This window comes from Rhinopithecus roxellana, chromosome 6, assembly GCF_007565055.1.
Source record: "Rhinopithecus roxellana isolate Shanxi Qingling chromosome 6, ASM756505v1, whole genome shotgun sequence".
In the NCBI taxonomy this organism is placed as follows: Eukaryota; Metazoa; Chordata; class Mammalia; order Primates; family Cercopithecidae; genus Rhinopithecus; species Rhinopithecus roxellana.
The window spans coordinates 102,586,009-102,611,053 of record NC_044554.1 but is presented as its reverse complement, the minus strand read 5'-3'; the positions used below and the strand labels follow the sequence as shown (position 1 = coordinate 102,611,053).

The window sequence follows — 25,045 nt, the reverse complement described above, 5'->3', positions numbered from 1 at the left end:
TGTGTGCTTGTGCGTGTGGATAGGTGTGTTCACAGGTGCATGGGTGTGCTGGTGCGTGTGTGCATGTGTGTGCGTGGATGTGCTTGTGTGTCCATCTCTGTGTGCCTGGGTGTCTGCCTGGTGTGCACTGTGTGTGCATCTGTGCGCATGGGTGTGTGTGCATGGGCGTGCTTGCACGTGTGTGCATGGTGTGCATGTATGTGTGCATGAGTGTGCGTGCGCAGCCGGGCTAGGCTGGGGAGGGCACTGAGGGTGAGGCAGCCCAACCAGCCCTGGCCTCGTGTGAGGGGGTTGGGTGTGCCCTGCAGGAGTGAAGTGTCCTGGGTGCGTGTGTAGAGTTCAGAGTGTCCCCTGTGGCTTGGGGCCACTTGGCAGAGCTGGGTCCCAGGCAGGCCACCTGCTCGGGCACAGCTCGTCTCTGACCCAAGTGCCCCCATGGCGGGATCGCCATTACGGAGAGGGCAGCAGCCGGTGGCCCTCAGGGCAGGTGCTTGCGCTGGGCTGGGCTAGGGCCTGGGGCCCCGGTCTGGTCAGCAGTGGGAACCCTCGGGGTGCACATGGTCACATCTGGGTGTGGAGAGAGGAGGAGGAAGAAGGGCAGAGATTGCTGAGGAGGCAGCACAGAACCACTTGGGGCCCTCGAGCCGGAAAACAGCCTTCCCCCAGAGGCGCCAGTGTCCTGGGGCTGCGAGGGGCGGGGACTGAGGTGCTCCTTCAGGGGACGTGGGGGTGTCGTTCACAGGCAGACCCCGACCCTAGTGTCTGGGTTGCTGGTCACATTGTGCCTGAACAGTGTCTCCTGGGAGCCACAGGAGGCCGTCCAGTCCCTGACCTCCTGCAGAGGCAGCCAGGCCAGGACATCCTATTCCTCGTCCTGACTCCTGGCGCCTCACTCCCACCCACCTTTCCCGGCCCCCACCCAGGAGACTCTGCAGCCCCTGAGGACGAGTCCCCTCCAGCCCCGTCCAGTCGCAGCTCCAGCACTGAGGACTTCTGCTACGTCTTCACTGTGGAGCTGGAACGAGGCCCCTCCGGGCTAGGGATGGGCCTGATCGACGGGATGGTGAGTGGCCCAGGACCCCCGCCCCACCCCCGTGCAGGCTGCCTGGCTTCTCCCGTTCATGCGAGCCTGGCTGCAGCTTGCGTGGCCACATGGCTACAGGAAGGCCTTCGGGGAGGAGAGTGGGGTGGTCCCTGCAGCTGAGACAGAGGACCTGGCCTGTCCAACGGCCATGTCCCCGGGCCTGCTGTCTCTTGCCTCTGTCCTCAAGCCTTTGGGGTCTGTCCTGGGCCTGTAGGGACAGTGGTGTCCACTGCTTTTCTGGAGGGACACGTGAAACCATGCGTGGGCCTGGCTGGATGCCAGGTAGGGGCCTGTAGGTGCCAAGGGAGGGACTGCGGGGGTCCTTGCTGGAGACAGTGAGAGTCAGGGGCCTGCAGAGCTCTGAGGCCTGTGCTTGTCCCCAGCACACACGTCTGGGCGCCCCCGGGCTCTACATCCAGACCCTGCTCCCGGGCAGCCCCGCAGCGGCCGACGGGCGCCTGTCGCTGGGGGACCGTATCCTGGAGGTGAACGGCAGCAGCCTCCTGGGCCTCGGCTACCTGAGGTACCCCTACCACATGCATGCCCCGCCCTTCCTCCCAGATGCCCTGCTCAGGGGAGGGGACCTGGGGTAGCAGGAGAGGCCTGGCTGCACCCTGTGGGGCTCCCCTGGTGCCCTCCTGCCCACCCCCACTTCTGGCATGGATTTCAGAGCCGTGGACCTGATCCGTCACGGCGGGAAGAAGATGCGGTTCCTGGTTGCCAAGTCTGACGTGGAAACAGCCAAGAAGATCCATTTCCGCACGCCCCCCTAGGGGGACGGCGAGGACACCCCCACACTCCCCGCGCCCGGTCCTGCCCGGTGACACGGCGCTTCCTCCCGCCTTCGTCCCTGTTTTGTAACTGACCAAGTCGGGTCCCAGGTGGGGAGCCTCACCTTGGGGACACGCCTGTTGATAACGTGCATCTCAGTGTAGGTTTTATTTATATGGCAGATGACGCGACGTTGTGATGTTTGTTACAGAGCTTTTATGTTTAAAGACTTTAATGGAGAAGTACGGATTCAATAAACTATTTTTCCCGTTCTTAGAGGGTGGCCTGCTGGGGTCTCATCTCGGGGAGCAGGCGTGGGCCGCTCGGAGGGGCTGCAGGCCTGTGGCCTCTGCCTGCCACCGACACGGGAGAATGCAGCAACTACTGTCATCAGGGGATCATCTGAACCGATTCTCCCTGCCCCCGCCCCGCCCAGACACAGGGCACTGCCGGAAGCAGCTCCAGGAGCCCCTCACAGCTGGAGCAGGGACCAGACATGGCACAGAGGCCACTGGGCTTCTGATCCCGCTGCTCAGCACAGGCCCCAGAGAAAGGTCTAGACACCCAGGGGTTGGAAAGTGGACAGGCCTGATGGTCTCTGAGGCGCCAAGCCCACCCTGGGCCCTGCCTCCTCTCTCAGGACTCCTGCTCCCTCCCGAGTTCCTGTCCCCTAAGAAAGCCACCAGCTTAGCCCTAATACCAAGCTGGTGGCCCCAGGCCCTTAATCCTCGCCCTCCGGCCCTAACCTGGGCAGGAGGCCCGTGTCCCTCTCCACCAGCCAGCTGACCGTGCGCAGGACCGGCCTCGCGGTGACAGCGCGGGTAGCTGGGCATCTTCAGCAGGGTTAGCAGCTCTGTGGACTGGGTGCGGGCGGCTTCCGTGCCCTCCTCGCTGTGGTGGAACTGGTGGCCCAGGGTCATCTTTGATAGCAACAGAGAGACCCTGGGGAAGAGGGTCCCGGCCAGTCAGTTGCAGATGCTCCCCTCACGGGGACAGAGGTCCGCGTGGGGTCCCCAAATTGGTGTCCTGGGTCCGTCCCAGGCCCTGGGCCTCGTGCAGCCCCACGCTGCCCCCTGGTGTGCGCTACTGGGAGGTGCAGCGCGTCCACCCCAGTTCTGTGTGCGGCACCCCATTGCGCCTAGCTCCAAAAGGCGACCACTGCCAGGTTCCAAAAATACTGGATAAAATATATGTATATATAATGTGTGTGTATATATATTTAAGATGTTATATATATAATAATTTTTATAATAATTTATATATTATATATTATATGTAATATATTCATATCTTTCATAAATATTTATTTAACTTTTTTATGAGACAGTCTCGCTCAGTCACCCAGGCTGGAGTGCAGTGGTGCAATCTCAGCTCACTGCAGCCTCCGCTTCCCAGGTTCAAGCAATTCTCCTGCCTCAGTCTCCTGAGTAGCTGGGATTACAGGCACATGCCACCACACCTGGCTAATTTTAATTTAGTATTTTTAGTAGAGACGGGGTTTCACCATGTTGGCCAGGCTGATTTCGAACTGACATCAAGTGATCTGCCCACCTTGACCTCCCAAAGTCCTGGGATTACAGGCATGAGCCACCGTGCCTGGCCTTGTTCTCTTTCTTTTCCTAGAATTCCCACAGTGTGTGTGTTAGCACTGCTGAGAATGTCTCACAGCTCTGGACCGTCTGCATTTCTGGACCTGGTGCAGATCCCAGGATCCTGGACTCTGATTTGATGCCTTACAGTGGAAGGGGGTTGAGTATATTTTTTATGTGGGAGGGGTGTGGACTGTAGTGGCCAGAGGAAAGAGAGTGGCAAGGCATTTCCAAAAGTGGCCACCAACAGTTCCTCCCACAAAGAGAAGGGGCTTATCTCTTCTCTGCAATATTCTCCGACCTTCTGACTTGCTCCGAACAATAGGATGCAGCATAAGTGATATTCTGGGACTTCCAAGCCAGACTCAAGGGCCTTTGGCTTCTATTTTCATGCTCCTGGAACTCAGCATCCGTGGAAGGAAGTTCTTGGCTTCAACCCAAGGAAGGGAGGCCCGGTGAAGTCCGGGAGGCCCCCAGCCAGCCCCTGGCCGCTGAAGTGCCCAGCTGAGGTGCAGGACTCTTGAGGGCTGCCACTGTGTGTGCTGAGCATCCAGGCGAATGCAGTCCCACGAGTGATCCCACGGACACCACGTAGAACAGAACAACTTCGGCCGGGCGCGGTGGCTCAAGCCTGTAATCCCAGCACTTTGGGAGACCGAGACGGGCGGATCACGAGGTCAGGAGATCGAAACCATCCTGGCTAACACGGTGAAACCCCGTCTCTACTAAAAAAAAAAAAAAAAAAAAAAAAAATACAGAACAGAACAACTTCTCAGCCGGGCTCCAGACAATCCACACACTTTGAAAAGTAACACTTCTTATGGGTGTTTTGTTTTTTGGGTTTGTTTGTTTTTTTTTAATGGAGTTTCACTCTTGTCACCCAGGCTGAAGTGCAATGGTGCAATACGGCCCACTGCAACCTCCGCCTCCCAGGTTCAAGTGATTCTCCTGCCTCAGCCTCCTGACTGGGATTACAGGCACCCGCCACCACACCCAGCTAATTTTTGTATTTTTAGTAGAGACCAGGTTTCACCAGCTTGGCCAGGCTAGTCTCAAAACTCCTGACCTCAGGTGATCTGCCTGCCTCGGCCTCCCAAAGTGCTGGGATAACAGGCGTGAGCCACTGCGCCCGGCCTGTTTTTGTGTTTTAAAAAGCATTTTATTTTGACATAATTATAGATCCAAAGGCAGCTGCAAAAATAGCAGAGTCCCGTGTACCTCCACCGACTTCTCCCACTGCTGCATGGCAGCAAAACCTGAAAACTGACATTGACTTGTTACTATTAATATACCAGTTATGCTTTGTACATATTCAGTTGTCACCACTTTTTAAATTAAAATGAAATTCACATACAGTTAACTATTTAAAGTTATAATTCAATGGCAAGTAGCACGTTCACAGTGTTATGCAACCATCACCACTGTCTAGTTTTAAAACATTGTGGTCACTTCCCAAGGGGAAAACATACCTCCCCATTCCCTTCTGCCCCTAGGCCCTGGCAACCACGAACCCACTTTCTGCCTCTGTGGCTACACCTCTTGTGGATACTCCATGTGTTATCAGAAAAGGGTCCTGATTCAGACCCCAAAAGAAGGTTCTCGAACCTCGAGCAAGGAAAAATTCAGGGCAAGTCCATAAAGTGAAAGCAAGTTTATTAAGAAAGTAAAGAAACAAAACAATCGGCCAGGTGCAGTGGCTCATGCCTATAATCCCAGCACTTTGGGAGACCGAGGCGGGACGTCAGGAATTCGAGACCAGCCTGGCCAACATGGTGAAACCCTGTCTCTACCAAAAATACAAAAATTAGCTGGGCATGGTGGCACGCGCCTGTAATCCCAACTACTTGGGAGGCTGAGGCAGGAGAATCACTTGAACCTGGGAGGCAGAGGGTGCAGTGAGCTGAGATCGTGCCACTGCACTCCAGTCTGGGTGACAGAGCAAGATTCCATCTCAAAACAAAAAAGAAAAAGAACAATGGCCACTCCATAGGGAGAGCAGCAGCATGAGCTGCTAGACTGAGTAGACTTATAGTTATTTCTTGATTATATGCTAAACAAGGGGTGGATTATTCATGAGTTTTCTAGGAAAGGGATGAAGATTTCCTGGAACTGAGGGTCCTTTCCCTTTTTAGACTACATAGGGTAACTTCCTGACGTTGCCATGGCATTTGGAAACTGTCACTGCGCTGGTGGGAGTGTCTTTTAGCATGCTAATGCATGATAATTAGCGGCTAATGAGCAGCGAGGATGACTGGAGATCACCGTGGTTGCTGTCTTGGTGCAGAAGCTGCACCCGTGGTTGCAGCTTCTCTACAGCATCCTGTTTTATCAGGAGCGTCTTCGGGACCTGTATCTTGAACCTGTACCTTGCGCTGACCTCCTGTCTCATCCCCTAAGAACGCCTATCCTCCTGGGAATGCAGGTCTCAGCCTGGTTTTACCCAACCCCTATTCAAGATGGAGTTGCTCTGGTTCCCACGCCTCTGACATGAGTCATGCAGTATGTGGCCTTGGGTCTGGATTCTTTCACTTAGCATATAATGTTTCTAAGCTTCATCATCTTTTCTGTAAATCTGAGACTATTCTAAAATTTCAACGTTTATTTTTTAAAAAAGTTGAGAGCTGGTGAGCTTTGCCCCTTTCCCAGTTGCCTCCTGGAAGCCACCTGGAGGCCGCTCCTCCCTGGGCTGGGGTCGTGCCCTCGGAGGCCTGTGGCCATGAGCTCCTTTTTGTCACTCAGATGAGTGGGACGGCCCCGCAAACCACACTCCCCGTCCTAAGCCGGGCGCAGTTGCATGGGCTGCGGACTCAGCACCAGCTGGCCTGGGCGGTGGCCCCATGAGTGCCTGGGAGCTGGGAGCCAGGGCAGCCCCGACGCCTTCCGGTCAGGGAAGCCCCACCCCAGGGCAGGAGGGGAGCTGAGGACTCAGTGGGAGACTCATTCCGAGGCTAGGCTAGGGGCAGCCCCGCGCTCTCTGAGCTTCAGGATGGGCCCAGCAGCGCCCCCACACCCCCTGCTGCAGACTGGGTCGTGCACCGCGCGGGGAAGCGATCCCGAGACCCGCGCACGTGCATGCACCTGTGCACTCACGTCCTGATGTGCACAGTTCTACACGTGCACTGCTGTGTTTCCATGTGGAAACACAAACACAGCGCTGCCGAAGGAAGCGCCTGCCAGCGCCAGCCTTTCCTGCGACCCCAGCTCAGCGACCCTGGGCTGTCCTGGGCACTCCCGCCGCGGGGGACACCACTCGCCCTGGAGCTCAGAACGCGACCCCAGGCCCAGGCTGCGGGGCGGGCGAGCGCCTCCTGGGCTGGAACCTGGCGGTGAGGACCCCGCGGGTTCGGCCCGGGTATCTGGGGAGCTCCTGGACCTGCACGGTGTCCCCGGCTCCGCCCCTTGCGCGTCACTCGCCCCCTCCGTAGTCCTGAGGCTGGGCGAGGGGGAGGACCCCGCAGCCGCCTTCAGCGCGTGGTTTCTTAGCGGCGGAGCAATGGGGGACCGGGGGCGGGGCCGAGGCCGGAGGGAGGTGGGCGGGGCCAGAGCAAAAGCGGGGACCGAGGGCGGAGCCAGAGCCGGGGGTGAGTCTGGGGGCGGGACGTGAGGCTCGCGGGGCGGCGGCGCCCCCTGGCGGCTGAGCCCGTCCCAGGCACCGGGCAGAACGTGGGACGCAGCTGTGCCTCGATGGCCCAGCGGGTAGGAGCACAAGGCCCAGGAAGGTGGCGGGGCCGGGGCCGCACAACCAGGCACCTCCCCTTCGCACGAATCCAGTGCTCTGAGCTCCACTCAGGTGGCTCCCTGGGACTTTCCCTCCGAATGGCCAGAGGCTGCAGCCTGCACAGGCGACAGCGCCTGCAGCCCTCCCCGGCCCCTTTCCTCCATCTTCAAGCTATTCAAGGGCATCAAAAGGGGGACTGACCAAGCGCACCACCCAGCGCGGTGACCACCCCCGGGAACTCGCGTCACTGCCTTCTGGGCTGTGCACAAATGACCTGGTTTCTGCAGCAGCGGTGCACCCGGCTGAGCCCCCAGGACTGGCAGCAGCTGCAGGAGCTCCGGTCCCTGGCCCTCTCCCCAGGGTACAAGGCAGGTAAGGGAACTGATTGCGCACTCTTCACACAGATGCTTATTAAAGGCATTTATTTTTACTGCAGCTCTTTCTGCCCCTAAACTGTCCAAAAACAAAGACTAGGAAACAGCCCCAGCAGCCTCCACCCAGCCTGGCCACAGGGCCTCAGCCTCCAATCAGAGCCTCAGCCTCCAATCAGAGCCGCTCCATGGCTCCCCTCAGCTCAGCTCAGCTCAGCTCAGCGTTGCCTGGGAGAGAAAGGCTCGGAGACAAAGCCCAGAGGGTGAGCAGGGGCCAGCCCCATGGGTCTCTGAGGGTGCCAAGCCCACCCTGGGCCTTGCCTCCTCTCCCAAGACTCCCTCACCCTCTTCATCTGCACCGGCGTCCCTGGCCGCTGTCCCTTCATCCCGGCAGGAGGCCGGCCTCCCTCTCCACCAGCCGGCTGACCGTGCGCAAGGCCAGGGGCAGGGCCGTGTTGACATCGCGGTGATATCGGGGGCTGCACACCTCCGTGCTGGGTGTGAGCACAAACTGGGCCACACTGGGCATCTTCAGCAGGGTCAGCAGCTCCGTGGCCCGGGTGCAGATGGCTTCCGCACCCTCCTTGCTGTGCATGGAGCTGGTGGCTGGACTCTGAGTCAGGGTCCTCATCTTTGACAGCAACAGAGAGGCCCTGGGGAAGAGGGTCCCTACTGTCAGCTGCAGATGTTCCCCTCCCAGGGACAGGGGTCTGTGTGGAGGGACCAGGCCCTGAAGCGCCCAGCAGTGGCTTTAGCTCAGCAGGGCCCACTCAGGACCTGCGCTGCTGCCATCATTTCAAGACATCTGGACGGGAAGACCTCAGAAGCCACGTCTCTTCCCCAGGAAAGCCAGGAGGCTTCTCTCCCTCCCCGACCAGGCACCTGGGGATCAGGTCTTGGCTCCGGGAGGCCAGCTTCGTCAGTGTGGTCATCAGCGCAGTGACCACCTTGGGGGGACACCTGGGCAGGGCAGCAGAGGGGCGGCACTGGGTGACCTCGAACAGCAGGGCCTCCAGGGCTTCAAAGAACTTGTTGATCTGCTCCACAGTGCACCTCCGATCATAGGCCACAGATAGGTACTCGCCGACGGCCCACACCTAGGCCCGGGGACAGAGTTCAGCCCCCACCCAGGCCTCTTGGGTCAGGAGCAGCCAGGGGAGGCCAGCGCCCACCTTACCACGCTTGTGACGAGGCTCGCCCTGCTGCGGAGGCCGTTCACGCTGCCCAGGAACTCCAGCAGGTCTCTTGCCAGCTCCACCACCAGGGAGGGCTTCAGCGTACACAGGGCCAGGAACTGGGAGCTCAGCACACTGCCCAGGGAGCCGGGTCCATGCCTACTCCATGCCTGCTCTGTGCAGACTCTGACCCCATCCCCACACCCACTCCGTGCAGCCCTCTCACCCGCTCCCCACGCCTGCTCCACGCAGACCTCTGACCCTGTCGCCCCACCTGCTCCGTGCAGACCTCTGACCCCATCCCCACCCCAGCCACCCCTTTCAGGCCAAGGGCCTGGAGGGACCCGGGAAGTGTGTGAGTGGCAGGTGCAGGCTGCACCCTCAGATAGGGGGACGCAGATGACTGCCAGCCCTAGAGGAACTGTTCTCCTCACTGGGGAGAAAGCTGGCACTGGCGCTGGCCTCAGGCCTGGGCTCAGAGTAGGACCAGGATGGGCCTGCGCGCATCAGGCCTTTGGAGAGAAGGACCCCAGGGGACAGGGTGTGGAAGAGAGACTTGAGCCAACCCTGAAGATGACAGGCTCGGCAGAGGGAAGGACAGGGGAATGTTCTTGAGAGGCAGAGAGGAAGCACCGGGGCTGGACATAGGGCTGTGGGTGGGGATGGCAGGGTCTGAGGCTGCTGAGGGCCCAGCTAGGGGTGGAGCTGAAGCCACTGAAGGGGAAGGGGAAGGGGAAGGGGAAGGGGAAGGGGAAGGGAAGGGAAGGGGAGGGGAGGGGGCAGGGGAAAGGGAAGGGAAGGGGAGGGGAGGGGAAAGGGGAAGGGGAAGGGGGGGTAAAGGGGAACGGGAAGGGGAGGGGGAAGGGGAGGGGAAAGGGGAAGGGGAGGGGAAGGGGAAAGGGGAAGGGGAGGGGAAGGGGAAGGGGAAAGGGGAAGGGGAGGGGAAGGGGAAAGGGGAAGGGGAGGGGAAGGGGAAAGGGGAAGGGGAGGGGAAGGGGAAAGGGGAAGGGGAGGGGAAGGGGAAGGGGAAGGGAAAGGGGAGGGGAAGGGGTCCAGGAAGCACCTGCCCAGGGATGGGGAGGTGGTGCAGGAGGGACCCACCTGTGTACACGGGCCGCGTACCCCGGGGCCGGATAGAGTGAGTCGCTCCTGCCCAGGAGCAGCAGCGCCAGCTGGTTGATCAGGGCCCCGTCAGCCACCTGGAGATAAGGAGTGGGAGATAGGCTCAGCCCCACCCCTACTGCAGGCCCTAGGGTGGGGGATGAAGCCATGGTGAGGTTGGGGGGCAGCTGAGGGGCTGGAGACTCCTCATCCACTGCCTTCCCCAACACCCAGGGACAGAGACTCAGCTGGCAGCATCCGGGCACAGGGAGGGAATCCCCGGGCAGACCCGGGTGCCCCGGCAGAGGCGTTGCTTGTTCCGCAGCTCCTCTGCCAATTCTCGCTCTGCAAGGCTGGGGACACGTCTTGCTCAGCCAAGGGTGCGCCCAGGCGACACCCAGGCCTGTGCCCAGCGCCCTGCTGGCCTGCCCACCTCCCAGGCTCTCCTGCACTGGCATCTGGCTTGTAGAGCTCCCGAGGTGGGAAGCAGCAACGGTTGGGGAGGGCGGGGTACCAGCCTGTGGGAGCCTTTATTTTGGCCTCAGATGCAGATGTTGAATTATCAGGGGCAGCAGGGGGACAAACTGCTCCGGCCCCCGCTGTGCCGCCAGCGCCCAGGCCACTCACTCGCCCTGTCCTGGGGATGGGAGACAGGGCCTGCTGGGACGGGGGCTGGGGCCTTCCGGGATGAAGGGGATGGGACGGGGGCCGGGCCCTGCTGGGATGAAGGGGATGGGGCGGGGGCGGGGGCCGGGGCCTGCCGGGACTGTGGCCCGTGCAGCCATGTCCCTGTGCCTCCCTGACCCTCAGAGTGGCTGTGGATGGCATGTGTGGTGAGATGAGCCTTCTGCAGAGCTCAGGAGGACCCCACGGTGCCGGCTCTGGCCTGCCCCTCGGTTGTGAGTGAGGCCCATGGGAATGGGGGGCTCCAGGTGGCGAGCTCACCTGGGTCACCGCTGAGAAGAACGTCTGCAGCAGCGTGGGCACGGCCTCGGCACACTGGGCCACGCGGGCGCAGCCGGCCATAGGCTGCAACAGCTGGTAGAGCGGCACCAACCTGAGAACACAGGCGTAGCCTTAAGCACCGCCCGCTCCCCTACCTGGTGAGCACAGGCAAGGGCCAGGCGCTGGGGCCACGTTGCCACTGCTCCCTCTTGCACAGCTGAGCCCACTCCCATCCTCGCTCATCGCCTCTCAGGACCTTCTGCTCCCCTGGGTTTGGGGAGAACCCTGGTGTCAGCACACCCGGGACAGTAGAGCCGTCGGGGCAAAGGCTGGTGTGGGCCGAGGGCAAGAGGCCTGTGGGCTGGTCCCAGGCCTCCTGCTTTCTGGGCTCAGGCTCGGTTTCTCCATCTGTAAAATGGAGCACCCACAAGGCCGACCTGCAGGTTTATAAGGGTTGATGTGGGCAGCAGAGAGAGCTGAGACCAGGCCCCGCACCCGGCAGAACTGTGTTGCAGAAGCAGGGCCTCTGCAATGGTGATGACAGTTGCTCCCCAGGTCAGGCACGCAGCCTTGTCTGGCGCACAAAGCACCCTGGCCTCAGCCCAGGGCCCAGCAGCGAGCCCCACCCCAGTGGCTGTGGCCTGGCTCTCTGAGCCCCTGGTGGCCCCCTGGCCCAAGGGCCCCCTACCTCTCGGTGGCGCCACTGGCCTTGGGGCGCAGCAGGTATTGGAAAAGACCCTGGAACTTGGGGTCCCGGAAGGCTTCCAGGCAGCTGGGGGCCCTGAGAGAGGTGTCCCAGAGTGGCCTCTCGGATGAAGCCGGCAATGACCTGCGTGGACAGATGCCCAAGGCCAGGCTGGAATGCGGCCCCTGCCCTCAAGGGCACCCCCATCAAGGAGGCACACGGCAGGTGTCCCTAACATCAGAGCGCCTCGGGTGCTGGGAAGGGCTTGTGGACACAGGAGGCTTCAGGCCTGTGTGTGAAGACAGGTGAGGAACTCCAGGGCGCAGGGGCTGCCCTTGGCAGGTGGCCAAGGGTGACAAGACACGCCCTGTCCTGGAGGTGGCTTTGCAGGGGAGGACTGGTCAGGTGTTGGTGGGGAGGGAGGAGGGTCCCCGGTGTAGGGTCAGGAGCGGTGAGGAGGGGGCCCAGTGTGTGGAACCAGCTGCCTGGAGAAGCAGCCCTGGCGGAGGGCGAGGGGCCCACCTGAGCTGCAGGTCCAGCACCGCCGTCAAGCAGGGCAGGTCCAGCAGCGCATGTAGCATCTCCAGGGCCGTGCCGGCGTCCACCAGGGCCGGGAGGAGTGCCACAAACTCGGAGGTGAGAGGTGGGCTGTTCCAGGCCAGGAACTGTGGGCACAGCGAAGTGGTTCGGATAGGGCTCGGAGCTGTGGAGCGGGCGGCAGAGGGAGCAGCTGGCCAGGGCTCCACTGCTGTCCCAGACCTGCAGTCCCCAGGAGGGCTTCTACATTTGCCTCCTCCCGCTTTTTATTTTTTTGAGACAGGGTCTTGCTGTGTCGCCCAGGCTGGAGTACAGTGGTGCAATCAGAGCTCACTACAGCCTCAACCTCCAGGCTCAAGTGATTCTCCCACCTCAGCCTCCTGAGCAGCTGGGACTACAGGCACACACCACCATGTGTGGCTGTTTATTTTTTGTAGAGAAGAGGTCTCCCTGTGTTGCCCAGGCTGGTCTTGAACTCCTGGCCTCAAGATCCTCCTGCCTTGGCCTCCCAAGGTGCTGGGATTACGGACGTGAGCCACCGCCCCTGGCCTGTATCTACTTTCGTACCAACAGGTCAATAATTTCCCACTGTCCTGGTTTTTCTCTAGGAAAAGGATTCCCCACGTGGGTTGAAAAGACCTTACAGCGAGGTGAGGCTGCAAAAGACATTTCAAAAGCAAATGGCACCAGGCTGGGTGCGGTGGCTCATGCCTGTAATCCTAGCACTTTGGGAGGCCAAGGCGAGAAGATCATCTGAGGTCAGGAGTTCGAGACCAGCCTGGCCAACATGGCAAAACCCCATCTCTACTAAAATACCAAAAATTAGCTGGACATATTGGTGGATGCCTGTAATCTCAACTACTCGGGAGACTGAGGCAGGAGAATTGCTTGAACCCAGGAGGCGGGGGTTGCAGTGAGCTGAGATTGAGCCACTGCACTCCAGCCTGGGTGATGGGAGCAAGACTCCATCTCAAAAAAAAAAAAAAAAAAAAAAAAAAGGCAAATGGCAGCCAACGGCCCAAGGCACCAGGCAGGGCTCCCGGGGGAGGGATCCAACCAGCCAGCAGCCCTGCCCCAGTGCTGTGAGAACAAACTCACCATCTTGTGGCACTACCCCCTCCCCAAAACCACCACAAGGGAGTTATTGGACAGCACCATCGTTCACGTGATGCTGCATGGGCACCCCGGACCCCCCCCCCACCCTGCACCCTACATTCCAGGCCCAGGATTCACAGGGCTCTATGCTCAGCCAGGACTCACCCTGAACCCCGCTGGAAAGAGGAGAGGAGTCCCAGGCACTTGCACCCCTGCCCTGGCACCCAGGGACGCCCAGATGTACCTTGAAGAGGTTGGGGAAGCTCAATCTGAGGGTGCCGAGGTGCCCGCCAAACAGGTGGAGGTTGTCCCTGCAGAACTGGACGAACTCAAAGGCCAGCATGGGGCTGTGGAACTGCTCCAACGGGATCCTGGTGAACAGGTGCTGGTAGACAGCTTCCGAGTCCACTGCAGCTGCCTCCCCTGCAAGACCAGGGCCCGTCGGGGTGCACGTCTGCTAGACGCACACGTCTTGACCTCACTCTGGCCGTGCTTCTCTGTGGCTGGTTAGGGCCCGAGTCTTGGGCCTGCTCTCCAGGACACCAAGGGCTCCGAGGCGTCCTACACCGGGACACTGGGGAAGCGGCACTCAGTCTTCCTCACCCAGGAACACGGTCAGCTCATGAGTCACACAAACTATGGCACATTCTTTGGAAGGTACTGGTTCCTAGACTTTCGGGTTTCCCAGGCTAGGGACTCAGTAAAGAGAGTTTCTGTTTATTTCCCTATTTAAAAAGTTTAAAAATTACCAACATCTAGCACAGCGATCCATAAAAAATAAGTATGAGCTGGGCACAGTGGCTCATGCCCGTAATCCCAGCACTTTGGGAGACCAAGGCAGGAGGATCGCTTGAGGCCAGGAGTTCCAGACCAGCCTGGGCAACACAGCAAGACCCCTGTCTCTATTCAATCACAATTTAAAAAAAAAAAAAAGGGAAGAAGAAATCCCATCCTCAAACTAAAGGCAGGCGCAGAGCCCCGAGAGTCAGCGCCACCCCGCCCTGGGCTCACCATGGCTCAGGAAGAAGCGGGCAAGGGGCAGCAGCACCCGCACAGAGGCCGGGTCCCCGCGCACCCGCCCGTGCAGGGTCTTCAGGCAGGAGAGGCTTCGGTACAGGAAGGACGGGTCCTGCCGGCACAGCACGTCCAGCACCAGCACAGCCTCCACCAGGCACTGTGGGACACGCGCCACATCAGAAGGGCCAAGTCACCGCCTCCCATCCCCCCATCCCCAGCCACTTACAGCTTTCTGCAGGTCGGAGTCCCCCTTCCTCAGGGCCCCTGGAAGGAGGGGAAAAAGTCAGCCGGCTCTGTCTCAGCCTCGGAGCAGCCCAATGACGTGCAGCTTGTGTCCTGGAAGCTCCAGGCAGGACCAGGAGCAGAGGGGTGGGACAGGCCCTAAGGAGGACTTGAGTGGGACTGAGGCTGAGGGGCGCAGGCAGGACAGGGCCAGGCTGGGGACTGGCGTGGAGCCCGAAGAACACTCAGGGGTGACCCCAGAAGCAAAAACGGGCCTGCTCCAAACCGGCCATCCGGGAACCCCCTCTGGAGCAGCAGCTCAGGGAAGACGTGCGGCCTCAGGTCGCCTTGCGGAGCAGGTGGGCCGAGCCCCGGGGAGGCCAGTGGCCTGGGCGGGGGACTCACGTCGGTTACTCTGCTCAATGAGGCGCTGGCAGTACTCAAAGGCCACCTCCCGAAGCCGCTCCCGGGGCGGCAGCAGGCGGCCGGCGGAGGAGGTGGCGGAGATCACCGACAGCGTGGAGCCCTCCTGCTCTGACCTGTCATCTGCGGGAGGAGGGAACGCTCAGCAGGCCGACGCGTGGCTCCCGGGCTGGGACATGCCCGCTGCCCTGCTTGGAAGAGCAGGAGGAGAGCACAGGCCACAGCCCCTCCCCAGGGACGTGAGGCGTCACCGTCATGGGACGTCCACCCACCCGGCAGCTTCCCCATCATGGCCGCCCTTCAGGGTAGCTGAGGCTTCTTCCCCAACAAGTCCACAGAGCAGCTGGGAGGAGCTCGGCGGCGTCACCCCAGCAACCTTAAGGGAGCCTGCCTTAAATGGCGGCTCTGACTTCTGCACATCGCGTGAGGGTCACGAGGTGTCTAGAGGATCCCCAGTGCTGACCCCGGACCCCAACGATGCTGGCCAGGGAGTGTTCTCGGTTTAGCTCCAGGTCAGCAGGCTGCACTGCCCAGCCCCGACCTCCGCTGCGTCCTGGGCACACCTGTGTCCCCCCAACCTCCGCCTGTGTCCCCGTCGCGCCCAACCCACAGTGCGCCTGCCTCCCACCGCTGTCTGACGTCGGCCCACCCCCAGCACACCTGTGTCCAGGATGCCCAGGCCCTCAGGGCCACTGTGCAGCAGCCACGCCCGCAGCATGGAGAAGGCCTGCACGTTCAGCCACTGGTCCTCCGTGAAGCGGTGGCCGGTGGAGAGCACCGTGAAGAAGTCTGTGGCCACTGCCCCGTCCACCTCGGTGATGGGGCCCGGCTGCGGGAAGGACAGGCGGGGGTGGGTGGAGGGGCCGAGGCTGGGAAAAACGCCAACCTTTAGCACAAGCTCCTCAGGAGATGGAGGGGAAGCTGCCTGAATGTGAACCCGGGCAGCAGCCCGCCCTGTGTGATATCAAAACACCGTCCCCACCTGACCCCAGGCAGACGCGCATCGCACATCCTCTCCGCAGGCCCTGGGAGTGAACCCACGAGCAGACCCCCGGAGCCACACGGGTCGGTGGCTGCGGCCCCGCCTGACCCAAGCGCCTCCCGCAGCAGAGGCAGGCTTGTCCTGGACCCTGCGGAATGACAGCAGGCGCCGACAGGGACCTGTCAGGCAGGGCTGGCCACAGTGGGCACAGGCGCCGACGGGAACGTGTTAGGCAGGGCTGGCCGCAGTGGGCACAGGCGCCAATGGGGACCTATTAGGCAGGTCTGGCCACAGTGGGCACAGGAGCCGACGGGGACCTGTCAGGCAGGTCTGGCCACAGTGGGCACAGGCGCCGACGGGGACCTGTCAGGCAGGGCTGGCCACAGTGGGCACAGGCGCCGACGGGGACCTGTCAGGCAGGGCTGGCCACAGTGGGCACAGGCGCCGACGGGGACCTGTCAGGCAGGGCTGGCCACAGTGGGCACAGGCGCCGACGGGGACCTGTCAGGCAGGGCTGGCCACAGTGGGCACAGGCGCCGACGGGGACCTGTCAGGCAGGGCTGGCCACAGTGGGCACAGGCGCCGACGGGGACCTGTCAGGCAGGGCTGGCCACAGTGGGCACAGGCGCCGACGGGGACCTGTCAGGCAGGGCTGGCCACAGTGGGCACAGGCGCCGACGGGGACCTGTCAGGCAGGGCTGGCCACAGTGGGCACAGGCGCCGACGGGGACCTGTCAGGCAGGGCTGGCCACAGTGGGCACAGGCGCCGACGGGGACCTGTCAGGCAGGGCTGGCCACAGTGGGCACAGGCGCCGACGGGGACCTGTCAGGCAGGGCTGGCCACAGTGGGCACAGGCGCCGACGGGGACCTGTCAGGCAGGGCTGGCCACAGTGGGCACAGGCGCCGACGGGGACCTGTCAGGCAGGGCTGGCCACAGTGGGCACAGGCGCCGACGGGGACCTGTCAGGCAGGGCTGGCCACAGTGGGCACAGGCGCCGACGGGGACCTGTCAGGCAGGGCTGGCCACAGTGGGCACAGGCGCCGACGGGGACCTGTCAGGCAGGGCTGGCCACAGTGGGCACAGGCGCCGACGGGGACCTGTCAGGCAGGGCTGGCCACAGTGGGCACAGGCGCCGACGGGGACCTGTCAGGCAGGGCTGGCCACAGTGGGCACAGGCGCCGACGGGGACCTGTCAGGCAGGGCTGGCCACAGTGGGCACAGGCGCCGACGGGGACCTGTCAGGCAGGGCTGGCCACAGTGGGCACAGGCGCCGACGGGGACCTGTCAGGCAGGGCTGGCCACAGTGGGCACAGGCGCCGACGGGGACCTGTCAGGCAGGGCTGGCCACAGTGGGCACAGGCGCCGACGGGGACGTGTCAGGCAGGGCTGGCCACAGTGGGCACAGGAGCTCCTGGGAAGGGGTCGTCTATGACTCTGTTCCCCACGGTTCCAGAACAGTCCCGGCCTCACGCGCTCACCTGCCGGGCCCTGGGCGTGGAGAAGAAGCTGCTGGAGTGCGGGAGCCCTTGCTGGAGGCTAGCATAGCGCAGCCAGTCAACCAGCCGCTTGCTGAGCAGGGTGGCCTGGTCTGCAGTGGGTAGAGTGGCATGGGGAGGTGAGGTTAAATCCTGTGGATGCCTGGGCCATTGGGATGCTGGCCGATTTTTCTCAGAAAACAGAATCCTACAACGTCCCAGGTCCTTGGACCTCCCCATGCCCCCAAGTCACTCCCCACTCCCAACCCACCACGGGCCCTCAAGGAAAGCCCCAGGAAGGCAGACCCCGAAGAGCCTCTTGGGAGGGGCCCCACGTACCCTCCTGGAGGGTGCCCGGGCTGAGGACCACGACCTTGGCCATGATGGGGAGGAGGTATCTGAGGCTGGGCCCCTCAGGCTGCCGGCTCTCCAGTGCTCGCAGCACACCCTGGCCCACAGCACTGACCTCCTCATTTCTGTCACCCTTCAAATCAGACAGGGCAAGCGCTGGGGTACTGGCCTGTGCTGGAGACCAGCTCCCCCAATTTCGGAAGTCTGTGTGACACTCCTGAGAAGCATCAGTCCCCGATACCCCGGCCCAGCAGGTGGCAGGGAGGATGTCACACCCAGGGCCACCCAGGGCCGCAAGGTGCCTGCTCCACCTCCAGCCTCTTTCCCTGGGAGCTGCATCGCTGAGGGTGGAGGGGCCCCGGGTAGGGGCATGGCTGATTCAATGCTAAAAACACAATGGCGGCCACCATGGGCCTGGTCACAGCCACAGAACACCCCGTCCTGCGGGGCCTCCAGTGTGGAGTCCCAGTCTTTAAACTGCCCGCCTCACTCCGCACACCCAGATGCTGAAACATCTGAGCAGCACCAGAGACACCCAGCAGAGGGGCAGGGCTGTCAGGGGAGGGAGGAGGGCGGCTGGTGGCTGGGAGGCCAAGTGCCTCGCGGGGGGTGCACTGCTGGTGCCTGGCAGCAGTTTTGCAAGATCATCTTCCACTAAAAAAAAGTGAGAGTTGCATGAGGAAAAGGGCTGGTGAAATGAACAAGAAGAGCCGGAGTCATCTTGTCCCAAAGGCGAGGAGCCACCACAGCATTACCGGGGTCATCTCGGAGGCCTGGAGGTGGGCTGCAGGGGCTCTGTGAGGTGAGGGGGCTGGGCACCAACCAGGATGCCCTGAGTACACTGGGGCCCACAAGCTCTCGCCCACACAGAACTAAAGCAACCGCAGGCTGCACCCCAGTGCAGGAGGCGGCTCATGACGCTGCAGGCTGGGAACGGAGGGAAAACCCCGGCTCCACCGCAACCTTCCAGCAGACTCTGCACCCCTGGGCAACCCATGACCACAGACAGCCTGTGAACCCCTAGATCCCCACGCCAAGCATCCAGGCCTGCTCACGACACAGAGGGAGGGAGGACATGGACTTGGCAAAAACTCCTGGCTGAGGAGGGAGGGCTGCTACCCAGAAGTTCGAGACCAGCCTGGGCAACACAGTGAGACCCTGGGTCCCTACGAAAAATACAAACATGAGCTGGGTGTGGTAATGCACGCCTACAATCCCAGCCACTCAGGAGGCTGAGGTGGGAGGATTGCTTGAGCCAGGGAGGTCCGAGGCTGCAGTGAGCTTTGATCACGCCATGGCACTCTACAATGGGCAGCAGAGTGAGATCCTGTTTCTAAAAAACAAAACAAAACTCCAAAAAGAAGGTCTGGAGGCCCAGCCTCCCCTGACTCACTGTCTCAAGGCTATATCTGAGAAACCGAACTCCACCACCTCTACTGAGCTCCGCTTACAGCAACAAATCCTGTGGTCTGAAAACTCCTGGAACGGGGCCCGGGGAGCTGAAGCCTGCTGCTCTATCAGCATCACCAGTGCCACCCTTACACGTGTCTAGGAATGTCACCAGAGCAGCCCAGGCTCTGTACCCTCATGGAGTCTTCAAGAGAGCACCGGATGGCTGCTTCCCAAGGAACAGGGGAGCCAGGAAGCAGGGGCGCTGGAGCCGGCAGGTGTCTGCTTGTTCTAGACGCATCTCGGTGCTGAGTGCCTGGCACACTGGAGGTTGGGGCATGCCCTGTTGACTGGAATGGGTACGCAAGCCCAGCAGGCCCACGTAGCATGTTGGTGTCCAGCCAGCAGGACATAGGCCGGCCTGCTGGCTGCACCCGAGGGCCCGAGACCCCTGGGGCAGGACGGCCAACTGGGGTGGTGACTGCTGCGCTACCTGGGCAAAGAGCACGGAGGCCACCAGGCTCAGCTGCCGGCTGTTCTGGGTGTGGTCCCAGACCAGGCTGAGGCTGTCGGAGGGGGACATCTCTCGAAGGATGGCGGCGCAAAGCACCTGGAGCTGCTCGGGACACGCGGCCATGCCGAGGGTGGCCTGCAGCAGGTCTACGCATGTCTTCTCCAGCCTGGAGGGCGAGATGCCCGTGGGGGGCAGCGATACGTCACATCCATGGCAGGAGCACCCCGCACCCCAGAGCACCTGGCCAGGCACCCCTGGGCCGGTGGACAGAGCGTTTTATGTGAGGACGGACCTTCAGCGCTGGTTTAAGTGGGCAAATGACTCAACCCCCCAAGGATCATCTGCAGCGACCTGCTGGGCCTGGGCCCGGTTCTCTTGGGGCTGCTGCGTGAGGAGCCAGCCTGAGCTGTGGCCACACTCACCTCCGGTTGTACTTCGTGGCTGAGATGATGAGGAAGAGCCTCTGCAGGGAGTCAAGGGTGTCCGGCCCCAAGTCCTCCGCCTGCAGCAGTTTACTGATCCGGGAACAGAACTTCTTCAGCTCCTCGTCCTGGATCTCCCTAAACAAAGAAGAGGACTTCAGGACCCAGAAGCACCCGCTGCTCGGAACCAAAAAAAGGATAACTCCTGGAGCAGGGAAAATCCCTCTTCAGAAAAGAGAAGCCGAGTGTGTGGGAGGAACACGGCTGCACCGCTCATGGCTCTCCAGATAAATTCGCTGATTCCCTGAGCTGGTTCCTCTCACCCCGGGATTTCGCGAGCCATCGCTGCAGTGCACTATGACGAATCTCAGTCACGGAGACCCACGCACTTAGATTTTGCTATTCTAGGGGCAGAAGAACTAAAACCGATTCTTTTTAGGGGCCTCATGCAAGAGTAGGAAATTTACTCCAGAATAGGGGGCTTTACAAAAGAAGTCTTCAATAAGCCTTCCACTTGTGGGAACAAGAATATATATGTATTTTTTCTTTCCCTGAGATGGAGTCTGGCTCTGTCACCCAGGCTGGAGTATAATGCCACGATCTCGGCTCACTGCAACCTCCGCCTCTGGGGTTCAAGTGATTCTCCTGCCTCAGTCTCCCGAGTAGCTGGGATTACAGGTGCCCACCACCACTCCTGGCTAATTTTTTTTTTTTTTTTTCAGATGGAGTCTCGCTTTGTGGCCCAGGCTGGAGTGCAGTGGCGCGATCTCGGCTCACTGCAAGCTCCGCCTCCTGGGTTCACACCGTTCTCCTGCCTCAGCCTCCTGAGTAGCTGGGACTACAAGCGTCGGTCACCACGCCCAGCTAATTTTTTGCATTTTTAGAAGAGACAGAGTTTCACCATGTTAGCCAGAATGGTCTGGATCTCGACCTCGTGATCCGCCCGCCTCGGCCTTCCAAAGTGCTGGGATTACAGGCATGAGCCACTGCGCCCGGCCTATGCCCAGCTAATTTTTGCATTTTTAGTAGAGACGGGGTTTCACCATGTTGGCCAGGCTGGTCTCAAACTCTTGACCTCATGATCCGCCCGCCTCGGCCTCCCAAAGTGCTGGGATTACAGGCGTGAGCCACTGCACTTGGCCTGAGAATAAAATCTTATATATTAAAGAACAAATGTTACGACATATTGTAAGGTAAACCCATTATAATTTTTTACTCGATTAACTAATTGGCTTAATTTAAAAATCTCTCTAGTAAGCCACAGGTAAGATGCTGAATAAAGTCCCAAATGAAAGCCTGTTTTTAGGTTTCTATCCCAGTCTAAAAGAAAGAACCCATAATGGGCAAAGGGGCTGCCGTGCCAGGGGACTCTGGGCACTCCCTGAGAAGGGCCCCCTACATGGCTGTGCCCTCCCCAGGCCACCTATAATCGCGGCACTTTGGGATGCTGAGGTGGGAGGCTCACTTGGGCCCGGAAGTCTGAGACCATCCATGGCTAAACAGTGATACCCCATCTCTACAAAAGAATAAAAAAAATTCAGCCGGACACAGTGGCTCACACCTGTAACTCCAGCACTTTGGGAGAACGAGGCGGGCGGATCACCTGATGTCAGGAGTTTGAGACCAGTCTGGACAACATGGAGAAACCCTGTTTCTACTAAAAATACAAAAAAATAGCCAGGTGTGGTGGCACACACCTGTAATCCCAGCTACTCGGGAGACGGAGGCAGAAGAATCGCTTGAACCCGGGAGGTGGAGGTTGCAGTGAGGTGAGATCATGCCATTGCACCCCAGCTTGGGCAACAAGAGTGAAACTCCGTCTCAAAAACAAACAAAAAAAGGAATAAAAAAAAATTCACTGGGCATGGTGTAGTCCCAGCTACTTGAAAGGCTGAGGTGGGAGAACTGCTTGAGCTAGATCAGGCTGCAGTGAGCTGAGACTGTGCCACTGCACTCCAGCCTGGGTGACATAGTAAGACTCTATCTCTCTCTCTCTATATATATACACACACATATGTACGCATACATATGTACGTATACATATATATGTATACACACACACACACACACACACACAACGGAGAATCTTTCCCAGAAAGGTGGAACCCCTCACCCCGATTTAATTCCCTTCAGCATATTCTCCAAATCCCAAGCTTCTCTCTAAAAGCCAACCGATCCAAACTCTTCAATCACTACTCACTGCTTTCAAATCCAAACTCCTACAGACCCTAACGCTGCCTACAAGACCCCGGCCCCGCCTTCCTTCTCCAGCCTCCACGTCCTGTTTTTCTTGCTTCTCCCCCTTCACACAGACCCTCTGCCTGAAACACGCCCCACTAGCTCCTGACCTTCCAGTCTGCGGCTCTTCCTCCTGGAAACCCCTGACTTTGATGGGCACCCCTCCATGCCCCCATCCTTCACTCGCTTCCCGCTTTCTCCATTTATCCTTCACCTTACAGAGCCATCTTCAATCACTTTTTCCATGCTTGCTTTCCGTATCTCTGACACATTTACAGAGAAACTCAAGTTCACTCCAAATCTTTTTGGCTTTCCTTAGAGACAGGGTCTCCCTCTGTCACCTGAGCTGGAGTGCAGTGGCATGATCATAGCTCGTTGCAGCCTCAACCTCCTTGGCTCAAGTGATCCTCCTGTCTCAGCCTCCTGAGTAGCTGTGACTACGGGTGCGTGCCACCACACCTGGCTAAGTTTTTAAAAATTCTGTTTTGTAGAGACAGGTCTCACTATGTTGTCCAGGCTGGTCTCAAAGTCCTGGCCTCAAGCGATCCTCCTAACTCAGCCTCCCAAAGTGTTCGGATTACAGGCGTGGGCTAGTCACTGTGCCTGGTCTGCTCCAAACCTTAACCTTCAAACTATAGTCATTTATTTTAAAACATCACCAGAAATCACAGGCTTAAGTATATTGTGAAAACTGGTAAGTCCTGATAGATTACTAGCCTTCTTGAAACCCTAAGAGGGCAACTGCAGAACTCATGTATGTTACGTAGGAAAATTCAACCACACTCTATCCTCAAAAATGCCTGCCCACCGACCCAGGGAGGCGGAGAAACAGGTATTTAAATAGTGGTAGCTCGACCGGGTGTGGTGGCTCATGCCTGTAATCCCAGCACTTTGAGAGGCCGAGTTCAGGAATTTGAGACCAGCCTGGACAACGTGGCAAAACCCCATCTCTACTGAAGTTACAAAAAAATCAGCCAGGAGTGGTGGCGGGTACCTGTAATCCCAGCTACTTGGTAGGCTGAGGCAGGAGAATTGCTTGAACCCCGGAGGCGGAGGTTGCAGTGAGCTGAGATTGTGCCATTGAACTCCAGCCTATGCCACAGAGGGAGACTGTCTCAAAATAAATAAATAAATAAATAAATAAATAAATAAATAAATAAATAAATATCTATCTAGCGAGGGCTATTCATTTTGTCTTTCATGTCACAAGTTTATGACCTGGAGCAGAATGTGACTGGGATGAAGTTCTCAGTGAGTGTTTTTCCTTGTCTCTTGGCAAGGACCTTGGGATGAACATGTTGCATGCTGAGATGCCAGTATTTTTCATTTTCATACAGTCCCTACATCCACATGAATGGCATATCTGTCCAGGATTGAAGGGAAGGTTGCCTGTGTTGAGCTGCTGGGAGATGGTGCTGCATATTCACCAACCCCCTTCCTAATGAGTGGAATTTTAAGGGTTATTTTGATCAGAGACTTTTGTCCTGTCTTCAAGACCTCACTCACTATAATCACAGCACTTTCAACCAACCGAATCTTTCCCACCAATTGGTCTAGCGCTGAATCCAGGTTTGCTTGTTTGTTTTGACATGGAGTCTTGCTCTGTCAACCAGGCTGGAGTGCAGTGGCACGATCTTGGCTCACTGCAGCCTCTGTCTCCTGGATTCATGTAATTCTCCTGCCTCGGCCTCCCGCCTCACCAAGTTTGTTTACATTTACCAAGGGGCTGTAGTTCTGACACTGTTTTTTTTTTTTTTTTTTTTTTTTTTTTAACTGAGACGGAGTTTCCCTGTTCCCTAGGCTGGAGTGCAGTGGAACAATCTCGTGTCACTGTAACCTCCGCCTCCCCGGTTCAAGCAATTCTCCTGCCTCAGCCTACCGAGTAGCTGGGATTACAGGCGCCCGCCTCCACGCCCGGCTAATTTTGTATTTTTAGTAGAGATGTGATTTCCTCCTGCTTGGCAGGCTGGTCTCGAACTCCTCACCTCAGGTGATCCGCCCGCCTCGCCCTCCCAAAGTGCTGGGATTACAGGCGTGAGCCACCGCGCCCGGTCAGCATTTTCTTCTTTTAAACATGCGGTATGAAGTCTTTGCCTGTTTGGTGGACCGTGAGTCTTTTCAGTCCTTGCCTACACTGTTTTCCCCCATGACTGGCTAGTTGGTGAGGAAGGGGCTACCCACTCCTTAGTGGGAGCCCAGAGACAGCCTGAAAGCAGCCTGGAACCAGCTTGGTAGGTGATTTCTCAGCCTAGCAAATACATCCGCGCCAAGAGCGATCTTTCTAAGTCACAAAACCCTCCCACGGTTCCCCAAAGCCCTCGGATGGCCTCCAGCTGCCCAGCCTGGCACACAGCCATACTCCTAAGCAGCGCTCCGGGCTCTCTGTGACTTTGTATTCTTGACTGTGAAGCAACGAAAGCTCCTGGATGCTCGATTTCCTGCCAGACGCGGGGTTCTCACCGCCAAGCCTTTGACTAAACTGTCGACCGGGTCCCACCCCACTTAGTTTCGCTCACCAACACTCTGCTCAGGTGTCACCTCATCCGGAGACCCACCGTGATCCTCCCCGACCTCCTCACCCCACGCCTGGCCGCCGTGTTGCCTCCGATCCCCAAGTCTCGAGGGCGGGTCCAGTCGGGTTCCTGCAAGGCGGGAGCCCCGGCCCCCCTGTCCCGTGAGACCCACCCCCGTGTGCCCCTAGGGAGAGGTGCAGAAAGGAGGACCGGGGCCGCAGCTGCCCTGCACCTGGCTTGGTGGAGCAAACTCTCCGCTCCTGCCGAGAACATCGCGGCGCCGCCGCCGCCGCCACCGCTACCAGGCGCGTACGAACCGCTGAAACTCCACGAGCTGCAGCGCAGCCAGCCCCACAGCCCCGCAGCCCGGTCAACGTCCGGGACCGCATCACGTGAGCGCAGCGGCCTTACGTAGCTGCGTCACGT

The 25,045-nt window shown here is 59.5% G+C and overlaps 2 protein-coding genes across 12 annotated transcripts in view; one reads left to right on the top strand and one right to left on the bottom strand.

Annotated features, from left to right (window-relative positions):
• The window catches only part of RADIL (Rap associating with DIL domain), a 79,346-nt gene extending 77,215 nt beyond the window's left edge, over positions 1 to 2,131 (top strand). The window contains exons 13-16 of the mRNA XM_030932013.1: positions 376 to 524; positions 924 to 1,063; positions 1,468 to 1,607; positions 1,755 to 2,131. Coding sequence (XP_030787873.1) covers positions 376 to 524; positions 924 to 1,063; positions 1,468 to 1,607; positions 1,755 to 1,857 — 532 coding nt within the window. The 3' untranslated portion in view covers positions 1,858 to 2,131. The remainder of the gene's footprint in view (positions 1 to 375; positions 525 to 923; positions 1,064 to 1,467; positions 1,608 to 1,754) is intronic.
• A 5,436-nt stretch (positions 2,132 to 7,567) lies between these two features.
• Positions 7,568 to 25,005, bottom strand: AP5Z1 (adaptor related protein complex 5 subunit zeta 1). 11 transcript variants are annotated; one of them, XM_030933008.1, is made up of 17 exons: positions 24,852 to 25,005; positions 19,869 to 20,006; positions 19,426 to 19,612; positions 17,532 to 17,676; positions 17,196 to 17,305; positions 15,394 to 15,602; positions 14,716 to 14,856; positions 14,315 to 14,352; positions 14,083 to 14,245; positions 13,316 to 13,494; positions 11,962 to 12,104; positions 11,443 to 11,583; positions 10,755 to 10,866; positions 9,810 to 9,907; positions 8,711 to 8,843; positions 8,311 to 8,493; positions 7,568 to 8,186 (listed from the first exon to the last, which is right to left on the bottom strand). In XM_030933008.1, exons 4-17 carry the CDS (start codon positions 17,664 to 17,666, stop codon positions 7,752 to 7,754), a joined length of 2,220 nt encoding a protein of 739 aa, XP_030788868.1. In that variant the 5' UTR covers positions 17,667 to 17,676; positions 19,426 to 19,612; positions 19,869 to 20,006; positions 24,852 to 25,005; the 3' UTR covers positions 7,568 to 7,751. The 11 variants fall into 11 exon arrangements, with proteins under 11 accessions (XP_030788868.1, XP_030788863.1, XP_030788864.1 ...); XM_030933003.1 differs by having other exon boundaries at positions 15,394 to 15,562; XM_030933004.1 differs by having other exon boundaries at positions 8,416 to 8,493; positions 15,394 to 15,562.
• Positions 25,006 to 25,045: the final 40 nt, after the last annotated feature.